The sequence below is a fragment of the Marmota marmota genome, unplaced genomic scaffold (assembly GCF_001458135.2).
Source record: "Marmota marmota marmota unplaced genomic scaffold, marMar, whole genome shotgun sequence".
NCBI lineage: Eukaryota > Metazoa > Chordata > Mammalia > Rodentia > Sciuridae > Marmota > Marmota marmota.
Genome location: NW_026000119.1, coordinates 7,536,129 through 7,559,327, shown reverse-complemented (window position 1 = coordinate 7,559,327; position 23,199 = coordinate 7,536,129). Strand labels below are relative to the sequence as shown.

Genomic DNA, 23,199 nt, shown 5'->3' with positions numbered 1-23,199 from the left:
ATCATGGGAACAAATTTTTACTCCTCACACTTCAGATAGAGCCCTAATATCCAGAGTATACAAAGAACTCAAAAAATTAAACAATCAAAATCAATCCCAATACGAACAAAAATGGGCCAAAGACCTGAACAGACACTTCTCAGAGGAGGACATACAATCAATCAACAAGTACATGAAAAAATGCTCACCATCACTAGCAGTCAGAGAAATGCAACTCAAAACCACCCTATGATACCATCTCACTCCAGTAAGATTGGCAGCCATTATGAAGTCAAACAACAACAAGTGCTGGCGAGGATGTGGGGAAAAGGGTACTCTTGTACATTGCTGGTGGGACTGCAAACTGGTGCGGCCAATTTGGAAAGCAGTATGGAGATTCCTGGGAAAGCTGGGAATGGAACCACCATTTGACCCAGCTATTGCCCTTCTCGGACTATTCCCTGAAGACCTTAAAAGAGCGTACTACAGGGATACTGCTACATCAATGTTCATAGCAGCACAATTCACAATCGCTAGACTGTGGAACCAACCCAGATGCCCTTCAATAGATGAATGGATAAAAAAAATGTGGCATTTATACACAATGGAGTATTATACAGCACTAAAAAATGACAAAATCATGGAATTTGCAGGGAAATGGATAGCACTAGAGCAGATTATGCTTAGTGAAGCTAGCCAATCCCTAAAAAACAAATACCAAATGTCTTCTTTGATATAATGAGAGCAACTAAGAACAAAGCAGGGAGGAAGAGCAGGAAGAAAAGATTAACATTAAACAGATACATGAGGTGGGAGGGAAAGGGAGAGAAAAGGGAAATTGCATGGTAATGGAGGGAGATCCTCATTGTTATACAAAATTACATATAAGAGGTTGTGAGGGGAATGGGAAAATAAACAAGGAGAGAAATGAATTACAGTAGATGGGGTAGAGAGAGAAGTTGGGAGGGGAGGGAGGGGGGATAGTTGATGATAGGAAAGATAGCAGAATACAACAGTTACTAATAGGGCATTATGTAAAAATGTAGATGTGTAACCGACGTGATTCTGCAATCTGTATTTGGGGTAAAATTGGGAGTTCAAAACCCACTTGAATCAAATGTATGAAATATGATATGTCAAGAGCTTTGTAATGTTTTGAACAACCAATAAAAAAAAATAAACTTGCAAAAAATTATCATGAAAAAAAAAATTTAATAAGACCCTATCTCACAAATACAGAGTGCTAGGGAAGTAGCTCAGTAGTAAAGTGTCCCTGAGTTCAATCCTTAGTACTGAGGGAAAAAAAAACCTTGGTAGATGCTACCTGCATTAATAATGTCATTTAATTAAAAATCAATTGTTTACATTAAACAAATTTTAAATAGATTTTTAAAAGTTGATTTCTAATGATGTTTAAACATTTAACTGTAATTTATTTATTTTATTTTTTTTCTGTGCCATAAAACTTTTAAAACCTATTTAGCACAGACTTTCAATTATTACTAATTCCAGTTAACAACATCAGTAAATTTATTATGAAACATTGATTTCTCTTGTGAGCAAGTAAAATCTTACTTTTCTCATTTTCATACATCACAGAACATGTTCCTGCTACTATACTATAAAATTGTTAAGTCAATTACAGAGAATAAAGTATTATGAAGAAAAAACATACTTTAAAATTTTTTTCCATATTTTTATTGGTGCATTTTAGTTGTACATAGTGGTGAGATTCCTTGTTACACACTTGTTTGTACACACAATATGAGAATACAATTTGGCAAATATCATTCCCCAGTATTTCCCTTTTTCCTCTCCTCCTCCCTCCCTCTGGTCCCTTTACTCTACTCTACTAATCTTCCTTTCATTTTCACCATATTCCTCATCCCACACTTTCCCTTTTTTCTCTCTAGCTTTCCCATATAAAAGGAAAACATAGGACCCTTGATTTTTTAAGTTTGGCTTACTTCACTTAACATAATGTTCTCAAGTTCCATTCATTTTCCTGTAAATGACATAATTTCATTTTTCTTTATGGGTGAATAAAACTCCCTTGTGTATATATACCACATTTTCTTTATCCATGAATACATTGACAGATACCTAGTCTGGTTCCATAGTTTGGCTATTGTGGATTGTGCTGCTGTAAACATAGTATGCATGTATCACTATAGTATAATGACTTTAATTGTTTAAGGTATATTCTAAGAAGTGGTATAGCTGGGTAATATGTTGGTTTCATTACTCATCTTTTGAGGAACCTCCGTACTGATTTTCATAGTGGTTATACTAATTTACTATCCTGCCAACAGTGCAAATGTTTCTTTTTGTCCATATCCTCTCTAACGCTTATTATCGCTTGCATTCCCCATGGCTGCCATTCTAACTGGAGTGGGATGATATCTCAGTGTAGTTTTGGTTTAAAAACAATAGACTTAAAATAGGAATGTCACTTGTTCTACTTGTTCTTTTTATTTTTTTAAATGCTACCATATTATTTTTAGTTTTTTATTTTTAAATTTTTAAAAAATTTTTCCAAGTTTGGGGTAATTTATTGCAGCTGTCCTAGAAAAGCCATACACTGTTTTTCCTTTAGTAGACATTCTAATATTTGTAGAAGGAACCCAATCATTTCAATTCAATACAGTGGTTCACTAAGGAAAATATTTAACAATAAATGTGTAAAGAGGAGAGGGATGCTTATAACTGAGTGTAATATTATTTTTTATTTTTTGGTGTTAATTATTTTTTTATTTATTTCTTATATACATGACAATAGTGAAGTGCATTACATTCATAATTATCCATTCACAACACAATTTTTCATAACTCTGTATATAGAGTATGTTCACACCAAATTATGCCATTATACATGAGCCTCTCTCCTTTTTTTTGTATTACAATTCTTAAAACACCTTTATACTACAATTTATCATATCTCTGTATATGAGGTATGTTGACACCAAATTCACATCTTCATACATGTATTTTATATAATGATGACCATCTCCTTCCACTATCCTTGCTATTCCCCTTCCCCTTCCCTTTCCTTCCCACCCCTATTTCCTATCTAGAAGTAATTTCCACCCATGCTCTCCCTCCCTACCCCACTTTGAGTCACCCCCCTTATATCAGAGAAAACATTTTGCATTTGTTTTTTTGGGATTGGCTAACTTTACTTAGCTTAATCTTCTCTAATTGTTCTACTTGTACTGTTTTATTTTTTTAAATGCTACCATATTATTTTTAATTATTTTTTTAAAGTTTTTTTTTTTAGTTGTAGTTGGACACAATACCTTTATTTATTTATTTTTAACATGGTGCTGAGGATCAAACCCAGGGTCTCACACATACTAAGCGAGCGCTCTACCACTGAGCCACAACCCCAGCCCTATTTTTAATTTATTAATGTGTAATTAGAACATAAAATCTTGAATCAATTGGAATAGGAATTACAGAAACATCATCTAATATGATTAAAATTGTGAATGCATTTATGTAATAGCCTAACCTTGACCTTAAGTTATCATAACATTGGGGAAAAAAAGCTCTTTTACAGTCATACAGATATTCAGATATTGAGGACTTGTAAACAATAATTTATTGGAAAGTGAAACCTAAACTTGTTTTTCTAAAAAGGAAAAAATATTGGGTAGCACAACACAAATGTATGTTTATACCAAATCATGCCAAGACCTGATTTAACCAGCATTTCTTGTCTGTGTTTCAAATGAATTTGGAGCTTTGAACTCTTCAAAATTAAAGCAATGTCTTTGATGGGTTTTGGTTTTTGTTTTTCCCTTTCTTCTTTTTAAAGTTGTAGACGTGGTCTATTCATAGGTGAGTATCACTATGTTTTGCTTGCCTAATAGTTGTTTTGAAGCAAGAATACTATCTGCCTGGCAGCTGATAAAAGCTGAAGTATATTGTAACACAAATAAACAAGTTCAGGGCAAGAGAATATAAACATAGTATAATCTTGTGTTGAAATCAGGGCCTTCAGTTTTAGTGAACATGTTAGAACAGGAAAAGTGAATGTATTAGAGTTCTAACAACAAGATGTGGATAGTAGAGGTCATGGAATTTGAAGGCTTATTTTGAAGCAACTAAGTCCATGATTTGAAATAGTAGCTTGCAAGAAGTATAATTTAAATCAATTAGATATAAACAACTAAAGAAAGGCAGCAGCCCATTAACTCATGTGACTTCCTCCTCTTTTCCTTTATTCCTTTCAGTTAATTATTAACTTTGTTGCCTTACATTTGGTGTGCTGTGTTATAAATAAGGGAATTAAAGAGAGGAAAACATACTGTAGAATGTAAGATAAAGGCAGTAGGTTGGTAATAGATCTTAGATCTCCAGGGATATGGGGCCAAGAGGAGAAATTATTATTTATCCTGAATCACTATGTTCCAGCACCATCTTTGATGCTTTATCATGAGAGAGACTTACTTGCAATGACTCATCTTTGTAGTATTTTAGGTTATATCCTTTGGATAGATTTTTGCCAGTGTTCTTACCAGAAGGAATATTAGAATAAAAAATAGTTATTTTCTTTTCCACTTTTCTTACCCATAGTGTCACAAAATCAAATGGTAATTTCCCCAGAGTTTGAGGGATTAATAGTATGACTCTCCCCCTTTTCATATATGAAAAATAGCCTAAGGAAAATCATACCATTGGAGAGAAACAGCTTTTCTTATTATTCCATGCAATAACTCAACAATGTGATAATCATTGATCAAAAGAATGATGAAAAATACAAATATAGCATAACATGTAAAAGAAGTGTCACTAATTTGTTTTCCAGTGGTTGCCAGCTCCTTTGTTGGCAATACATTTGTTAATAAGTAGTTGTTAACATACTGGAAACATAGCTTTCTTTCATTAGCTTTATTTTAAAAAGAAAAAAAAAAACTAGTGATAAATGTGATAGCTTTTACTGAATTCTTTTTTTTTTTTTAATCTAGATGAAGTTTAATGGATCTGAAAGATAATTCAGAGTGTCATTAGTATTATATTTAAACAAATTATAACATTCATTAATATGTATAGTAGACACACTACAATGTTTGTAAGGCCCTATTATAAATTATTAAATATAGACAAAAGGTTGAACATTTTCCAAACGACATTATCATAAGCAGTTATCAAAACTGCTTCTAAGGTCTGGAGGAGTAGCTCAGTGGTATGGCCCTTTCCCAGTATTAGTGAGAGCTTTGGTTCAATCTCCAGCAGCAAAAGTGAAAAGAAAAAAATATTCTACCTAAAAGGATCCTTCTTCCTCCATTATAGATTTTGTTAAATGTATTAATTTCTCAGTTACATAAGGGATAACTCACTCATACCACTAGTTGTCTGTGTCAATAAGTTTCCAAATACTTGTAAGGAAACACTGTATTCTAAAAACATATAAGCAAATAATGGCTCCATGTCTTGTTTTTTATAGCCTGTGAGCTTGGGGAGGTCTATTAAAGGGCCTTACTTAAAAAAAAAAAAAAAAGAAGAAGAAAAAGAAAAGAATCGTATTGGGGACCTTTAAAGCTTAATATATTTATTGTCCAACCCATCACAGAAAGAGTTTGCCAATCCTAAAATATAAATTCATAACACATAAGTCTGGCAAGTTCCTGTATCAGGTAAGATGGCATAATCACAGTACACCCCTTTGTTAAACTAAATGGAGGTATTATAAAACATGGACAGAATGTATAGAACAATTCACTGAGGACTCTGAAAATTAAATAGTATTAAATTGGAGGCAAAACCCAGACCTTGAAGTACCACCAAACTGATAGTGAGTTTGTCGTTTTGTAGTGGCACCCCCCTCCTCCACAGAAAATCTTAATTAAGCTTTTCCAGAAATCTTCACCATAATTGATTTTAGTACTATCCGAAACAGAGTCTCTACAAAAGAGTTCAATGTAGTAACTTCCTATTTTCCTGTTGCTCTATTTTACTTGGCCTGGAAGAGATCATCAATCCAGGTGCTGGATGCCCCTTTTCCTATAGTATAGTAGTTTGTAAAAGTGAGTTTGCAAATGCAAAATGTGATTATTAAAAAAAAAAAAATCCTTTAACAAGGCCTCTGACCTTGAGCTGGAGCTTCACAGATATATCTACATTTCTAAGATAAGAGAAGTTACCAATTGGGCTCCATGGTAACAGCTGGCAGGGGGAGGAAAGAAAGTGGAGAAGAAAATTAAAAATCAATTGTTTATATTAAACACATTTTTAGTAGATTTTTAAAAGTTGATTTCTTTTTTTTGCATTTATTTTTTATTGTTTTTAATTTTTTTATTTGTTTATTATTGATTGTTCAAAACATTACAAAGCTCTTGACATATCATATTTCATACATTTGATTCAAGTGGTAAAAGTTGATTTCTAATGGTGTTTAAGCATTCAACTGTAATCTTATTTATTCTTTTACTATGCCATAAAACTTTTTAAACCTATTTAGCACAGACTTAATTATTACTAATACTTCTCAGGTGTTGTCCTTGATGGGTTAACTTGCCCAGAACAGTGAAAGAAAAAGCTGCTTTTATGTAAACTTCTGCAGACTGAACTTCTGAGCCCGTCCCCTTACACACTGGGTATAAAGTTCTGAAACAACCTGAACTCAGGGGATTAATTGATTACTGCAAAAGCTGTACCCTCTGAACCTGGCTGCAGCCAAATAAAACTGTTCCCTGCTATCTTCGGTGCCCTCCCTCATCTGTTCCCTACAACATTTTGTCCCCTTCCATTGTCACCTGGCCTAGTCTCAACATAGCTTGAAACCTGGTAGTGGGCATGGTTCCAGTAGAAGCCCTCTAGTCACAGACTTATCTCCTTGTAGTCACATCAACTGTGGAGGAGGATATAGATATATGTCTTTGAGGGAGGAGAACCTTCCTATCTGATTTGAGGAGATATAAATCACACAGTTTACCTCAGAAGGGAAGGGTGACACAGACAGAAAGAGAATCAGTAAACAAATTTAGCATAGGAGAGTCTGTGGAACAGAGTAGTAGTCTGGATTTTTTTTTTTTTTTTTGCTTTTGGATAATTTTTATTTTCCTTTACATTTGTTAGCATTTTAAATATATTTTTTTACGGATAATATAAAAACATTATGAAATAGTATACAAACAGGAATTATAAATAAAGCAGTTTATAGTATCAGCAGAATGGAAATAGTTTGAAAAGTTTGAAAAATCAACCACAACATCTTGAAACATGAAACATTGAGAACTCTCTAGATGTTCTCAGGTTTGTCACCAAGTGTTAAGAATTCTGCTTTGTCTATTTATTTATTTATTTTAATTAGGTATATATGACAGAATGTATTTTGATTCATTGTATACAATTGCAGTACAACTTTTCATTTCTCTGTACATGATTAGCATTATACCATATGTGCAGTCATACATATATCTAATGTAATAATGTCTATCACATTCCACCATCTTTCCTACCCCCATCCTCCCTCTTCTCCCCTCCCTCCTCCTTGCACAATCAAAAATTTTCCATTTTTCCCCTGACACTCCCCTTATGGATCAGTATCCACTTATCAGAGAGAACATTTGGCCTTTGGTTTTGGGGATTGGCTTACTTTGCTTAGCATGATATTCTCCAACTCCACCCATTTACCTGCAAATGCTATAATTTTATTCTCTTTTAATGCTAAGTAATGTTCCATTGTATATATATACACCACAGTTTCTTTATCCATTCATCTATTGAAGAGCATCTAGGTTGCTTCCACAGTTTAGCTATTGTGAATTGAGCTACTATAAACATTGATGTGGCTGAGTTACTATAGTATGCTGATTTTAAGTCTTTTGGGTATAGATGGAGGAGTGGGATAGCTGGGTCAAATGGTGGTTCCATTCCAAGTTTTCTAAGGAATCTCCATACTTCTTTTGAGATTGGTTGCACCAATTTGCAGTCCCACCAGTAATGTATGAGTGTACCTTCCCCCCCACATCCTTGCCAACACTTATTGTTGTTTTTATTCTTTTTTTTTAAAATTTGTTCTACTTATTTGTAGATGATATCAGAATGCATTTCAATTCATCGTACACAAATGTAGTGCGCAACATTTCAGTTCTCTGGTTGTACATGGTATAGAGACGAACCATTCGTGCAATCATACTTGTACCTAGGGTAATGTCTGTCTCATTCCACCATCTTTCCTATCCTCAGTACCCGTCTGCACCCTCCCCTTTGCCCAATCCAAAGTTCCTCCATTCTTCCCATGCCTCTTCCCCCTGCCATGTTAGATTAGCATCCATTAATCAGAGAAAACACTCAGGCTTTAGTTTTTTGGGATTGGCTTACTTTGCTTATTTAGCATGGTATTCTCCAACTCTATCCATTTACCTGCAAATGACATAATTTCATTCTCTTTTAATGCTGAGTAATATTCATTGTGTATATATACCACAGTTTCTTTATCCATTCATCTGTTGATGGGCATCTATGTTACTTCCACAGTTTAACTATTATGAATTCAGCTGCTATAAATATTGGTGTAGCTATGTAGCTGATTTTAAGTCCTTTGGGTATAGACCTAGGAGTGGGATAGCTGGGTCAAATGGTGGTTCCATTCCAAGTTTTCTGAGGAATCTCCACACTGCTTTCCAAAGTGGTTGCACCAATTTGCAGTCCCAGCAGTAATGTATGAGTGTACCTTTTCCCTGAATCTTCTCCAACACTTACTATTGCTTGAATTCTTGGTAACTGCCATTCTGACTGGGGTGAGATGAAATCTTAGTTTGATTTGCATTTCTCTATTTACTAAAGATGTTGAACATTTTTTTAATATATTTGTTGATCGCTTGTATATCTTCTTCTGTGAAGTGTCTGTTCAGTTCCTTAGCCCATTTACTGATTGGATTATTTGGTTTTTTGGTGTTAAGTTTTTTGAGTTCTTTATATATCCTGGAGATTAGTGCTCTATCTGACATGTGTGTGGCAAAATTTGCTCCCCAAATGGAGACTCTCTCTTCAACTCATTGATTGTTTCGTTTGCTGAGGAAAAGCTTTTTAGTTTGAATCTGATCATTAGCAATCTGATCTTAACTGAGTCAGTGGAGTGTAGTGAGCTTATGTTTGAAAAGGGCTCTGTGTTTCTTGGCTGTTGAGTGGAGAGCTGAGGTAAGTAGTCATCTTGAAGTGGCAGTGCTGGGGCTTTCTGTTGTGGGAACACAGGAGATCATAGAAAATACCAGCAGGCTGTGCCAGCAAGGGCCTGCCATGGGGTCCAGATTGCTACTAGTGTGGTACAGTTAAGGGCAGGCACTGAGAAGATTGCGCTCCCAGGGATTCAGTGTAGGGATATGAGAGAAATGTTTCTTGCTTTCCCTTTTGGTCTAGTGGTTTACAGGATCATCTAGGGAAGGGTCCAGAAGCTGGACAGGTGGGCACATTTGCACTCAGGGTCTGATCCTGGAAGACCACATTCATCTGCTGTGGAGTGTGTAATAACTATTCAGGGTTAATTACCCAATCCCACAAGCAGAGTTCTTTTGAAGGCCCTTAAGATCTGCATGCTCATCAGAGATCAGCATCTACCTAGCTAGAAGTTGTGTTAATTTAATCTTTCTGGAGCAGATACCACCTGACAGAATTTCAGAAGATGATGGGAACTAAATACCAGCCACTAGAGCTTCTCATTTAGAACTCTGTATCATCCCTGCCCTGGGAGAGCATTGACTTTGTCTGGACAAAATCCAATTGTTAGTACTTTCCATTCTGTCCTACTGTATACAGGTGAGAAGGAAAACTGAGAGATATTATAACTAGCCAATTTGGTGAGCAACACAAAGAGGACAGGTTTCACAACCCCCCAGCCCTTGCTGTCTCTATAGTGTCACATAATCCAAGAGGCAACAGAGGGCAGTATGGCATGGACAGCGAACATCTATCCTTGTCATCAGGTTTGACCACCTCAGTGGAAACAATTCCTTTATTTTTCATTAAGAATCTTTTTTCTTTTTCTTTTACGTATGTATGTGTGTCAGAACTCTTAGAAATGAAAGACACAGTAAATCAAATAAAAAATTTGCTTGAAAGCATAACTAATGGATTAGATTGCATAGAAAACGGAACTTCAGTCTTAGAAGACAGGGTATGTGAACTTGAACACTCAGTATGCAGTTAAGAAAAAAAAAAAAAAGACCATGATGAGAATATACAAGAACTCTGTGACAGTATTTCAAAACCAAACTTAGAGTCATTGAAGTAGAAGAAGACATGGAGATACAGACTGATCACATTAAGAACCTTTTCAGTGAAATAATAGCAGAAAAATTCGCAAGCCTTAGGAATCAGATGGACATCCACATACAGGACACATATAGATTCCCCAAATAGACAAAGACAAAAAAAAAAAAAAAAACCTGTATCCAAGATACATTATAATCAGAATACCTAACAGAATAAGGATAGAATATTAAAAGGCTGCAAGAGAAAAATATTGGGTTCCATTTAGAGGTAAACTATAAGATTTATTTCTGACTTCTTAGCTCAGCCTTTTAAAATCCAGGAAGGCTTGGAATGAGATAATCCAAGCTCTGAAAGGAAACAATTGCCAACCAAGATTGCTATTTCCAACAAAGTTATCATTCAGAAACAAAGAGGATACAAAAACTTTCCACAATAAGGATAAACTAAAGGAATTCTTGATCACTAAGCCAGCACTACAAAAAGTATTTACACATTGAGGAACTCAAAAACAAACCCCAAGCTCTCAATTGGATGAGTCTCTCATGATGAGCCGTTAAATAAATGAAAACTAAGACTGGATTAAACATATGAAACAAACCAAAATGGCAGGAAATAATAAACATTTCCCCATAATAATGTTGAATGCAGACGGGTTCAGCTCTCCAATTAAAAGACAAACTGGGGCTGGGGTTGTGGCTCAGCGGTAGAGCGCTCACCTCACACGTGCGAGACCCTGGGTTGGATCCTCAGCACCACATAAAAATAAATAAGTGAAATAAAGGTATTGTGTCCAACTACAACTAAAAAATAAATATTAAAAAAAAGACAAACTGCCAGAGTGGGTTAAAAAACAAGACCCAACTATATGCAGTTTGCAAGAGACTCATCTTATAAATGACATCCACAAACTGAAAGTAGAAATATGGAAAAAGATTCAGTGCAAATGCTGTCCAAAAACAAGCAGGAGTAACTACTGCGATATCTGATGAAGCAGATTTCAAGCAACAATTAATCACAAGAGACAAGAAAATTACTACATACTGGTAAAAGGGAACAACCAATAAAAAGATATGATAGAAAAACTTTATGTCCCAAATGTTGTTGCATGTAATTACATAAAACAAATTCTTACTGATATCAAGTTCCAGAAGTGCAATAATACTGGGTACTTTTAACATACCCCTTTGATCATTAGACAGGTCATCCAAACAGACATTTCAGACCTAAATAATGCTATAAATCAAATGTACTTAACAAGACATCTATAGAATATTTCATCCAACAACAACTAAAGTCACTTTCTTCTCAGTAACTCATGGAACTTTTTCCAAAATAATCCATATTTCGGGTCATAAAACAAGTCTTAGTAAACACACAAAAAATTGATAGAATCTTGTACATTTTATCATTTCATAATGGAGTTAAATTAGAAATCAACAGCAAGAAAAAAATAGAAACCATATAAACACATGGAAATTTAGCATTATTCTTTTAAATGAACAATGAATCACAGAGTAAATGAGATAAAAAAATTTTTTAATTCCTAGAATCAAACAATAGTGATACAATATACCAGGGTTTCTGGCACACCATGAAGATGGCTCTAAGAGAAAAGTTTATAGCATTAAATATCTACATTTTAAAAAAGGAAGAAGATCCCAAATAAACAATTAAATGTTATATCTCAAGATCCTAGAAAAGAAGGGAAAAAAATTATAAAACCAGTAGAAGATAGAAAATAATTAAGAGCCCAAATTAGTAAAATAGAGAATAAAAGCAATATGAAGGATTGATGCAACAAGAGTTGGTTCTTTGAAAAGATCAACAAGATTGATAAACTCTTAGCCAAACTAACCAAAAGAGAGAAAAGACACAAATCATCAAAATTAGAGATGAAAAAGGAGATATTACCACAGACATTGCTGAAAAATAGAGGTCCATTTTAAAAACTTGTAATCTAATAAATTGGAGAATATAGGAAATATTGATAAATTTTTTAACACATATGACCTACTCAAATTGAACCAAGAAGAGAAAAAGCCTGAAGAAACCAATAATAAGCAATGAGATTGAAATAGTAATAAAAAGCCTTTGAACAAAGAAAAGCCCAGGACCAGTAATTATTAGCCAAATTCTACCAGACCTTTAAAGAACAAATGTCAGTTCTCTTCAAATTATTCTATGAAATAGAAAGGAAGGGAACACTCCCAAATTCATTCCATGAAGCCAGTGTTGCCCTGATATCAAAACCAGATAAAGACACATCAGAAGAAAACTACAACCAATATCTATGACAAACATTAGATGCAAAAATGCTTAAGAAAATATTAGCAATCTGCATTCAAAGACATATTAAAATTATACACACAGTCAAGTTGTATTCATCCCAAGGATGCAAAGGCTAGTTTTAATATACATAAACTAGTAAACCTAATTTGTTATGGTTTGAATACATGGTGTCCCTCAAAGCACACATGTGAGACAGTGCAAGGATGTTCAGGGCTGGGGTTGTAGCTAAGTGGTTGAGTGCTTGCCTAGCATGAGTGAGGCATTGGGGTTGATTCTCAGCACTGCATACAAACAAACAAATAAATGGTTTATCAACAACCAAAAAAAATTTTAAAAAAGATGTTCAAAGATGAAATGAATAGATTATGAGAGTTGTGACCTAATTAGCAGATGAATCTACTGACATGGATTAACTGGGCAGCAACTGTAGGCAGGTAGTGTGTGGCTGGAAGAAGTAGGTAATTGGGGCCAAGACTTTGAGGCTTATATTGTGTCCCTGGTAAGTGGAGCTCTCTCTCTGCTTCCTGGTTGTCATGTCTTGAGCTGCTTTCTTCTGTCATGCTCTTCCACCATGATGTTCTGCCTCACCTTGGTCCCAGAACTCTGGAGTTGGCCATGAGCTTCTGAAACCATGAGCCAAAGGAAGTAAAGAGTGTAGAGAGTGGAGGTAGGGAGGATATAAAAGTATGAAAAGGATCTCACAAAAATTAAAGGAAGACCAATAGAGTAGAAGGGGGTCAAGAGGGAAGGTAGCAGGAATGGCATTGAGAAGTACTAAGAAATGAAATCTACCAAATAATGCTATGTCCATATATAAATACACCACAATGAATTGTGTGTGTGTGTATGTGTATGTGTGTATAATTATTACACTAACTAAAATAATAGAAGGTAGATCACTGGAGTAGAGCAAGCAGAACTGGGGAGGGAAGAGGGGAGGGTAAGGAGTATACTGGGGAATGAGATTATTTGTATGTATGAATATGGCAAAATGAGTCCTACTATTATACATAATTATAATGCTCCAATCAACAAAAGGGAAAAAGTATAATCTGAAAAGTATAAAAACAGTTGGGTGTGGTAGCACATGCCTCTAATCTCAGTGATTTGGGAGATGAGGCAGGAGGATTGCAAGTTCAAAGCCAGCCTCAGCAATTTAGAAGGCTCTAAACAAACTAAAAGGGCTGGGGATGTGGCTAAATGGTTAAGTGCCCTGTGTTCAATCCTTGGTACCAAAAAAAAAAAAAAAAAAAATGAGTATCAAAACATGTAATAACATAAAGCTTGTTGTGAGTTGTGGTGGTCAGGTAGGGGTTTGAGTCTATTCCCCAGTACCAACAGGGAGAGTAAGTCCTATTACTTTGCTTCTTTTTCGTTTTTAAATTTTTTTAGTTGTAGATGGATATAATGTCTTTATTTATTTTTTATGTGCTACTGAGGATCAAAACCCAGTGCCCCACATGTGAGAGGCAAACGCTCTGCCACTGAGCTGCAGTCCCAACCCTGCTTTGTTTCTTTATGAAGAAATAAAGCATGCCTGTAGTTTATAGTATCTTGATTTTATACTTTCCCTTTAAAAATTTCTTTTGATAGTGCTGAGAATTGAATCTAAGGCTTTGTGCATGCTAGACAAGTATGTTCTACCACTGAGCCACACCCTCAGCCCTGGTTTTATAAATTTGAATGCTAAACTGAAAGTAATGTTTTAATTGAGTGATAAATGTACATAATAAAATATTTGGAAAATTCTGAATAGTATCATTAAGAATATAAAAATCATTGAGAATTTCTGAAATTATGGTGAAGCTGCAGTACTTTTCATTGCTGCTCTTTTTCTGTACATGCAATTTTTGTTTATGTAATTGCTATTATATATTGTTTTATATATTCTTTTTCCTGTAACACTGTATCTTAAACGTTTTCTCATGTTATTAGAATTCTTGTAAAAGTATCATTTTAATAGCTGTTTTATACTGGGCTATTTGGATAAATCATAATTATTCAACCTTATACCTTTTGGGCATTCTAATATCTCATTACTGTAAACATCACTTCTATGACTATAAATCCACATCTCTCTCCTATCAGAAAAAGCATTTTGTCTCTGGGTATAAATGTTTATTGAAAAGTCTGAATTTAGTGAAGTAAACCATGAAATAGATTTTTCCATTTTCTGCTTCCAACTGTGTCTTGTACAATTTCCCTTCTTTGTTAGGCACAGGCCTGTTAGTTCATATAGTTCCAGTGATTGTTGATAATTGGAAGTGCAGCTGATCCAGTTCAAAAATACTAATCTCACAACCAAAGTCTTCCCTTGTTCTGTTTGGAGCCAGGCTTTTATGGCTCATGTTACCCAAAGTGGGGAGGACTTACTTGGTTTTCAACCTTCTTCTACTCTTGAGACCTTGGAATGCTCAGTTCTAAGGTACCTTGACTAAGGTGCTTTTTTTGAGGCTAATTCCTCTGGAGTAAAGGGAAAGAGAATAAGAGGAACAATGCAAATGCATCTGCTTATCTGTCTGTATTTGTGGTCACTGTTATGATTATTTTCACTTTTCTGCCCATCTCTTATGGGTTAAATGTTCTTCATTTAGCACGTGTTCCACCAGCCAGTCTCCCCTTCTTACAGGTGCTCTCCCCCTCCCCCAGTTTCTACATATGAGCCCTTTGGATTCTTGCCACCTCTGTTGTTTGCTGCTTCTAATTGGAAAGGGGGTTAATTATAATAGGACCTTTTTAATGGCCTTAATATTGATATCTTCTTTTAGAATATAGGACACTAAATGTACTTTTTTTTTTTTTTGCTTTTGATTTATAGCCTGTCACCAATCCTAAAGAAACGTGTTTCAAATGCACACATTAAATTTACAACAGATGTTGAAATTGTAGCTAAGCATTTTTTCTACTGTTATTTTTAAATGGCAGTGCAATTTTTAGCCTGATGAAACATTTTGCCTCATCTGCATAATAGATGCATAGTAATAAACTAAAAGTCTATCAGCATCCAACAAAACTTTCCTTTAAATGAAACAATACAAACCAAAAGTCTTTTTTGCCCTAGTAAAAAGTTATGGTTTTGCTCATTCACTTCCTTCAACATTCTTTAGTTTATTCACTACCCTATAGATGATGCAAACTGGATGGACTGTGGGCCAAATCCAGCTATCCACCTGTTTTTTTTTTGTTGTTGTTGTTGTTTGTTTGTTTTAATAAAGTTTTGTTGGAACACAGCTATACTCATTTATTTATGTATTGTCTATAGCTTCTTTTGTGCTATAACAGCAGAGTTGAATAATTGTAACAGAGCTCATTCGGCCTGCAAAGTCTAAAATATTTACTCTCTGACCTACAAAAAAAACCCTCCTGTTTTACACCCTTTCTCTAGAATTGTTTCAATAACGGACTAAATGTACTGTTTACATGCTAGGAAACATTTAATATCTTTTCACTGCTGATGAGAAGCTTATATCCTACGATTTTTCATTTAGAACCCTTTTTAATCTAGTCTTAAGTCACTTTCTCAGGTTCAAATTTAGTATTTTCTGCTATTTTCAGTGGTGCAACCTGAAGACCAGAGTTACATATTGATAGCTTGCAGGCTGTATTTGGCCCCCCAGACTTATTTTGTTGGACCCACATAGTGATTTTGTTTTGTTTTATTGAAACCTGAATATTTAAAAACTGAACATCACATAGAAATCCAAATTTTGACCTGTTTTTTGAAAAATCAGGAGCCATAATGACACCAGCCCCATAGCTTTCATCACAATTGTCTATTAGCCCTGAGTAGCTACTGCTTCTCTCACATAGGGTGGTTGCTCTCCAATTCTGCATGACCTGTATTATGTAAGTGGCATTTGTGCGTGCACTTAAGTCCAGAAGTCTTCAATAATGCTGTCCCTAAATACAATGAGTTACCTCATGGTTACCTCATGTCACCTTATACTGGTTTTTCTGCTTGGAAATTTTTCTTTGTTCTTCAATATTCTTCCTCTTTTAGAATTCAGCTTAAATATTCTTTGTGAAGCCCTCCTGGTCAAAGCCAATTACTTCTTCTTCTGTGCCCCTGTAAGTGTTTATTCATTTGGAATAGCACCTGTTGTGTTATATTTTAGTGACTAGATAGTAAGCTCCTGAGGGTAGGGATTGAATCTTCCCTTCTTTCTTATCTATTTTACAGCATTGTTGCTTGACAAAGAGTGGGAACTAAATAAATATGCTGAATTATGTGATGTTAACATCTAAAAATTAGGAAAGTGGTAAAGGATTCATTAGGCAGAAAGAAAAATCATAGTTTTCATCTGAATGTTCTTCTCCTTCCAGTGTCTAATATAGTTTCTTTTCCTCCCCTTAGCTTCCAACAAACTCATTTGTGTTTTTCAGACAGTCAAATAGTCATTTTTTGTAAGGATCAGAATACATTGTAGCTGTGTTCAGGGTTACAAGCTAGCAAGTGATGGAAATGAAATTTATCAATGTTTGCTTGCCTGAAGAGTTCACGAACATAGCTGATAGGCCAACTTCTTACCATACATGTGCTTTTAGATAAGATGAAACATTTAAGTGCTATATGATAATAGCTACATCATAGAGTTCTTGGAAGAAATGAAAGAATATCTATGTAGATATGAAATTGTAGCTAAGCAGTTTCTGTAGAACAGAGTTTGACCCAGAGTAAGTACCCCAATAAGTAGAGTTGTATAATCAATTATAATTATTTCATATGTAATTATAATGATTATTTATCAATACTCAATTATTATTATTACTACTTAATGTTCTGTAGGAAACATGGATTTTCTTCTCTTTCTTGATTTAGATTGTTGGAAGTCACAGAGGTTGAGTATTGGCCTTTCTGCAGAAACCATCTGCTAGGCCACACTTAATATAACTTAGAATATTGCATTTGGACGGGATTTTGGAGGTCAGGTAGTTAAACAGGTACTTATCGAAAGCAGTAGTCTCTTCATTTTCCAGTTAGAGGTGATCAGTCATCTAAAGACTATCAGGATATTATAGTGACAGAAACTGTTCTTTTTAGAAGGAACATGTATTGTTTAAAAATCATTTATATTGTTTTTTTTTTAAAGTTCTATCCTATGTAGAATTTAAATATCATTTTTATTTTTTACACTGTAGTTTATAGTCTTCCAAAATAGTTGAACAAACTTACCTCTTTATTGGTGGTTCTCAAAGTCTGACCCAGGGATCCCTTTTAACTAAGACACTTTCCTAGTAAGTCTTTTTCTCTCTACTTTTCTTTTAAATCAGAGAATTCATAAAGATCAAAAGCATAGGCTAAATTTTTTATGTGCATTCTTCTGGAGCAAGGTTTGATGACCTAAAAGAGTTTAAAAATTACTGCTTTGGACATGTTCATGACTAAATTTTGCCCTGAGATGAAATATAACATATGCATCTCAAAGGGACAAAGAATGACCAATTTTTTAGTTAGAATGATAAGAAATTTTTTGAAAGTAAAGGTTATGAATTGCATGGAAAGAGAAGAATGAGTTTAAAAGCAATGAGATAGAGGCAGAGTTCACTTATATCCAGAATCTCAACCCTTGCATTTTTGGTAAAAAAATCTTTTCTAAGGAATGTTAAGCAGAATGTAGGATTCACTAAAAAAACAGTCTTTTGAAAAATTTGTGCTACAGAATGAGAAATAACGATTATGCCCTGCAGTGGATGATCACTTTAGCTAAACATAAATAGTATTACGACTATTTATGGGGGTGGGGAGTGGGTACTGGGGATTGAGCTTAGGTGCACTTGACCACTGAGTCACATCCCCAACCCTATTTTGTATTTAGAGACAGGATCTCATTGAGTTGCTTAGTGCTTATCATTGCTGAGAATTTTGCAGATGTCGTTTTCCTGAGTTATGGTCAGTTCAAATAAATTTCCCATGTAAATTAAAAAAAAAATTTTGTAGTTGTAGATGGACAGAATGCCTTTATTTTATTTGTATATGGTGCTAAGGAATGAACCCAGTGTCTTGCACATGCTAGGCAAGTGCTCTGCCACTGAGCCCTAGCCCCAGCCCCTCCCATGTAAATTTTGATGAAACCGATATAGGGATATATATTATTTTTGTATGTAAGTTATCATTACTGATTTCCATCAGTAGCTAATTAATCAATAGTAATACCAATAAAATATGTAACTTTTCCATAATTTTGCACAATATTTAAAACAAAAATGAAGTGAAGTTATTATCTTTATAAATATATTTTAAAATTCAGTAGAGGGCACAGTACTAAAGATCAGAGGTGCTAATAAAATTTGGAGAAAAGTGTAAACTATATTTTAAAACATTTTTATATTTTTTAAAACTTAAAATAAGGGTCCAGTGGTATAGTTCAGAATCAAAGCTTATGGAGGCCTGAGTTCAGTCCCCAGTACAGTCCCCCAGAACCCCCCAAAACCCTTAAAGTCACTGAGGGAATCTTAATAATGAAAGTTGCAGGAGAATTAATAGTTTTGTATTTCTATAGCATGTGTTATTTTGGCTTTCTATGGGAATGGCAATATAAGACTGTAAAAGGTATACTTAAAAAATTTGAGAAGTTTAGTATATATAGTATAACAGTATAGACCATAGCTGTTAAAAAAGATATGTTGGACATAATTGCTTTTTCTGTCTATTTCCAAATTTAAGGTAGGTGCTAAGGTCTTAACAAAAAATAAAGGAACTTATTAAGCTATGATGGTCTCTTTAGTTGGTAATAGGAAGAATGACACTTTGAGGTATAGTGGAGAATCAAGAACACTGAAAGGAGGTGAGGACTCCTTTAGCTTTTTCTTTTCTTTCATGTAGAGTGTGGAAGATGTCTTCTCTGCTAGTGAATGATTGCTTCATTATATTTAAAGACTGCAAGGTCTGTGGACTTACAGGATAAACTAACTAGTGATTTGAATTTTTTCCTCTCAGAACTCTCACTTATGGATTAGTATGAAGTGAGAATTCCTTCAGTAATGTTTAAACTTTCATTTAGGGTTTGGTACTGTGTCATTCCAAGTGTGTGTTGAATAAATGTTGTTTAATGATGATAAGAGAATAATTTTTTCCAGGAGGGGTTCTCCTTATATTTACATGGCACGTTTCTCATAATGGTTTCACAATCATGGGAAAATAGAAATCTTGTTTAAACTGTAACTATTTCACTGTATGATTTTTGTTCGTTATGCTATTATAAGTTTTTGATGAAATATTAGAAAATAATTCATTTCACACAACCCAAATCCTCTTAACATTTGAATGTACTATAATTGAGTTTAACTGGTATATTTAAAACAAATAACATTCATTGAATTTGATTAATAAACGTGGACTTTTTTCCACATTTTTATTGGTGCATTATAGTTGTACATATTGATGGGATTTGTTATTACATATTCATACATGCACACAATATAATAATATAATTTGCCCAGTAATACTTCCTACCACTTCCCCCTTCCCTCTTGCCTCCTACCCCTTGGTCCCTTTCCTTTATTAATCTCCTTTTGAGATTTTTCTTTTTGAGATTTTCCTTTCTAGAGAAAACATATCACCTGACCTTCTGAGTTTGACTTATTTCACTTAGCATAATGGCCTCTAGTTCCATCCATTTTCCTGCAAAGGGCATAAATTTCATTTTTCTTTATGGCTGAATAAAATTCTGTTGAAGCATGGGCTTTTCAAGGATATAAGTTGGGTTTAGGAGTTTTATGAATAGGACTTATTATATATTATTGTAGTTTTGCTAAATGGCAAGATAATTGGTATTGCCTGGTTAGAGTGTTTTAAAAATTAGAATGTTAGCTCAGCATCCTAAAAATATCTCTATATGTATTTCCTTAATGCATGTAGTAAAGTAGCTATATTTTGAACTCATGAATGCATTAATTTCTAAACATTTTTTTTTGTAAATAAATCAGCAAATGACCTTAAGAAAATAACACTAATTCCTTGAGGTGTGTATGGGGAATGGTATATGTATCCAAGATATGCTTTGTAGAAATTACTTGAAAATCAAGGAACCTCAAATTGAAAAATTTTAAAACACTTTGCTATAATACATTCTATAAGGAAATTAAATCTTTATATATAACATATAAAATGTAGCTTTTCAAAAGAAGTATGGAAGTTTTTGCTTTCAAAATAGGGTTTCTTAATAGTTAATTGCAGCTGGGCGCCATGCACCCTGTAATTCCAGTGACTTGGGAGGCTGGGGCAACAGGATTGCAAATATGAGGCCAGCCTCAGCAATTAAGTGAGACCCTGTCTCAAAATAAAAAAATAAAAAGGACTGGGGATGTAGCTCAGTAATAGAGTGTTCCTGAGGTGCATCCCCAGCATCACTGTGGGGGAGGGGGCGGGGGGAGGATAATTGCATTAGGTGAATACTTGAAATAAATACTAATCATACTAATCCAGAATAAATACTAATACAGTTACTCAAATGGTGTCATCTTCTCACATTCATACCATTAATGTTATACACATATTTTTCTTTCAGTTGGATATGTCAAGTGACCAGATAGCTACCAATCTTCAAGCAGTTATTAATGAAGTGTGTAAACATAGACCTCTGAATTTGGGTAAGTGGTGTGCTAAGGGTGGACTTCCCTATAGCACTGTGATACTTTAAAAAATATAAAATATTAGGAAAACAAGTAGATTAATATGCAAATACATGTTCTAGGAATTAAATAATTAAAATTTACTTCTTCAAAGTATTCCTAACTACCTTATTAATGAGTCATAGTTTTTAGAGAGGGACTTCTTTATCACTTATACAAATACATTTACACATTTCCATGTTATTTCTATCATTAAATGTAATAAAGTTTGAAAGAAAACAGATTGCCTTAAACTTATAATGGTATTAAATAGGAACAAAAGTCATTTAAGAAATGTTATTTTGAAGCTAGATCATTGACTTTGTCTCTGACATTAGTACATGGCTTTCTTATTTATTTATTTTAGAAAAGAAAGATCATTTTTGTCATGTTATGAAAGTCACTTCTTATAAATAGGTGATTCATAGAGAATCACTGACTTGGTCAAGATGTGGAAACTAGAACACAGCTAGCCTGGCACCTTTATCATTGCATTGCTTCTTTCAGATTCCTTCCTCAGACAAACTTCATTCATGGATAGCTGAAGCTAAGCCAGGATCCATTATAGTTAATTGGCTAGTTAATTGACTATTCACTAATAGGCTAACCATGACAGAAATTTGTCAGGGTTAGTGTTATAACTACATTAATAATTAAAGCACAATCATAAGCTGTTTTGTTTTCTTTTTAATGTTCTCTGGGAGTTAAACACTTCATTTGTTCTATGGCCATAGTACCTAGTCATTGTATGTTTATGGATTTTTATCTTCCACAGAAACTTTGATTTCAGTATGGCATCCTCTGAGACTATAGCAGAAGTGGAATGGTAGACAGTAAATCGAAGTAGTGCTGTTATTTTATTTTTTATTTTGTGTCATTTAAAATGAAATCTCTTAACATTGTTCTTGTGAAAAGCTTTTTAATTTTTAGAGAATTTTACCAACTGTTTGGTAACAGAAAGGTAGCATCTGTGCAGACTGTTTTAAATATTTAGAGTATTTTCATCAAATGTAAATATCACCACCTGCTCCCTTCACTGTTGACTTTGCAATAAAATAAATTCTAGGTGATCATCTTCTGGAAGAAAGAAATAAATTATTAGTGAGTGTGTGGTTTTAAGGATAAATCTCTAGCACAGCTAGTTTTGTCTTCTACTCTAGAAATGAATCTGTCTTTCCTTTCTTAGAATTTAAAATATTACTCACCAACTTAGTACTTTTCAAGTGAAAATATGATGTGAGTCCTATAAGGTTTCCTGTTGTTTATTTGTATTCGCACCTTAGGAATCTATGGAATAAAAATCAAAATTGATTCTTGTCTTTGTTTTTAGGTCCCTTTGTGGTACGTGCCTTCCTTCGTAGCTCAACAAGTGAAGGTTTGCTACTAAAGATTGATCCATTGCTGCCCAAAGAAGTAGAAACTAAGGAAAGTAACCAAGAAGCTGCCTAAAAGTGTTGAATTGTGAAATTCTTTTCAATGGATTAAGAAACAACAAAGAAAATTATAAAACTGCATAATTTCTACATTTGATGTCTTATGATTTCTTGAACATTGCACTTAGAAGTAAATTTTTTTTTTTTTTTAAAATATTTATTTATTTATTTTTTAGTTTTCTGCAGACACAACATCTTTGTATGTATGTGGTGCTGAGGATCGAACCCGGGCCGCACGCATGCCAGGCGAGCGCGCTACCGCTTGAGCCACATCCCCAGCCCTAGAAGTAAATTTTAACACTGAAAATTTATACAGTTTCAAAATTAAGGAAATATTTTCTCTGAACCTACTTTTTAAACTCTTATCACATTTACATATTGGTAGATATAACAGCAGTTTCTAGCTTACAACAACTTTCCTTTGGAGCCATAAACACCTGAGGGAATGGTAACATCCTTGGTTCTCACAAGGCAGAGAATGGCCAAGTCATGACCTACATTACAAACATAACCATTTTTCATAATTTTAATTCATTTATTTGTTCTAATCAGTTATACATGACAGCAGAATGTTCTTCGATTCATTATACACAAATTGAGTTCTCTGGTTGTACCTAAAGTAGCATCACACCATTGTGCAATCATACATGTACCTAGGGTAATGATGTCT

The 23,199-nt window shown here is 34.2% G+C and overlaps 1 protein-coding gene across 3 annotated transcripts in view; it reads left to right on the top strand.

Moving 5' to 3' along the window:
• The window catches only part of Mrpl1 (mitochondrial ribosomal protein L1), an 86,098-nt gene extending 63,479 nt beyond the window's left edge, over positions 1-22,619 (top strand). For 2 of the 3 annotated variants that reach the window (XM_015499257.2, XM_048784793.1), the window contains exons 8-10: positions 9,840-9,908; positions 20,994-21,075; positions 22,427-22,619. In XM_015499257.2, coding sequence (XP_015354743.1) covers positions 9,840-9,908; positions 20,994-21,075; positions 22,427-22,545 — 270 coding nt within the window. In that variant the 3' untranslated portion in view covers positions 22,546-22,619. The remainder of the gene's footprint in view (positions 1-9,839; positions 9,909-20,993; positions 21,076-22,426) is intronic. The other variant, XM_015499258.2, reaches the window with a different exon arrangement.
• Positions 22,620-23,199: the final 580 nt, after the last annotated feature.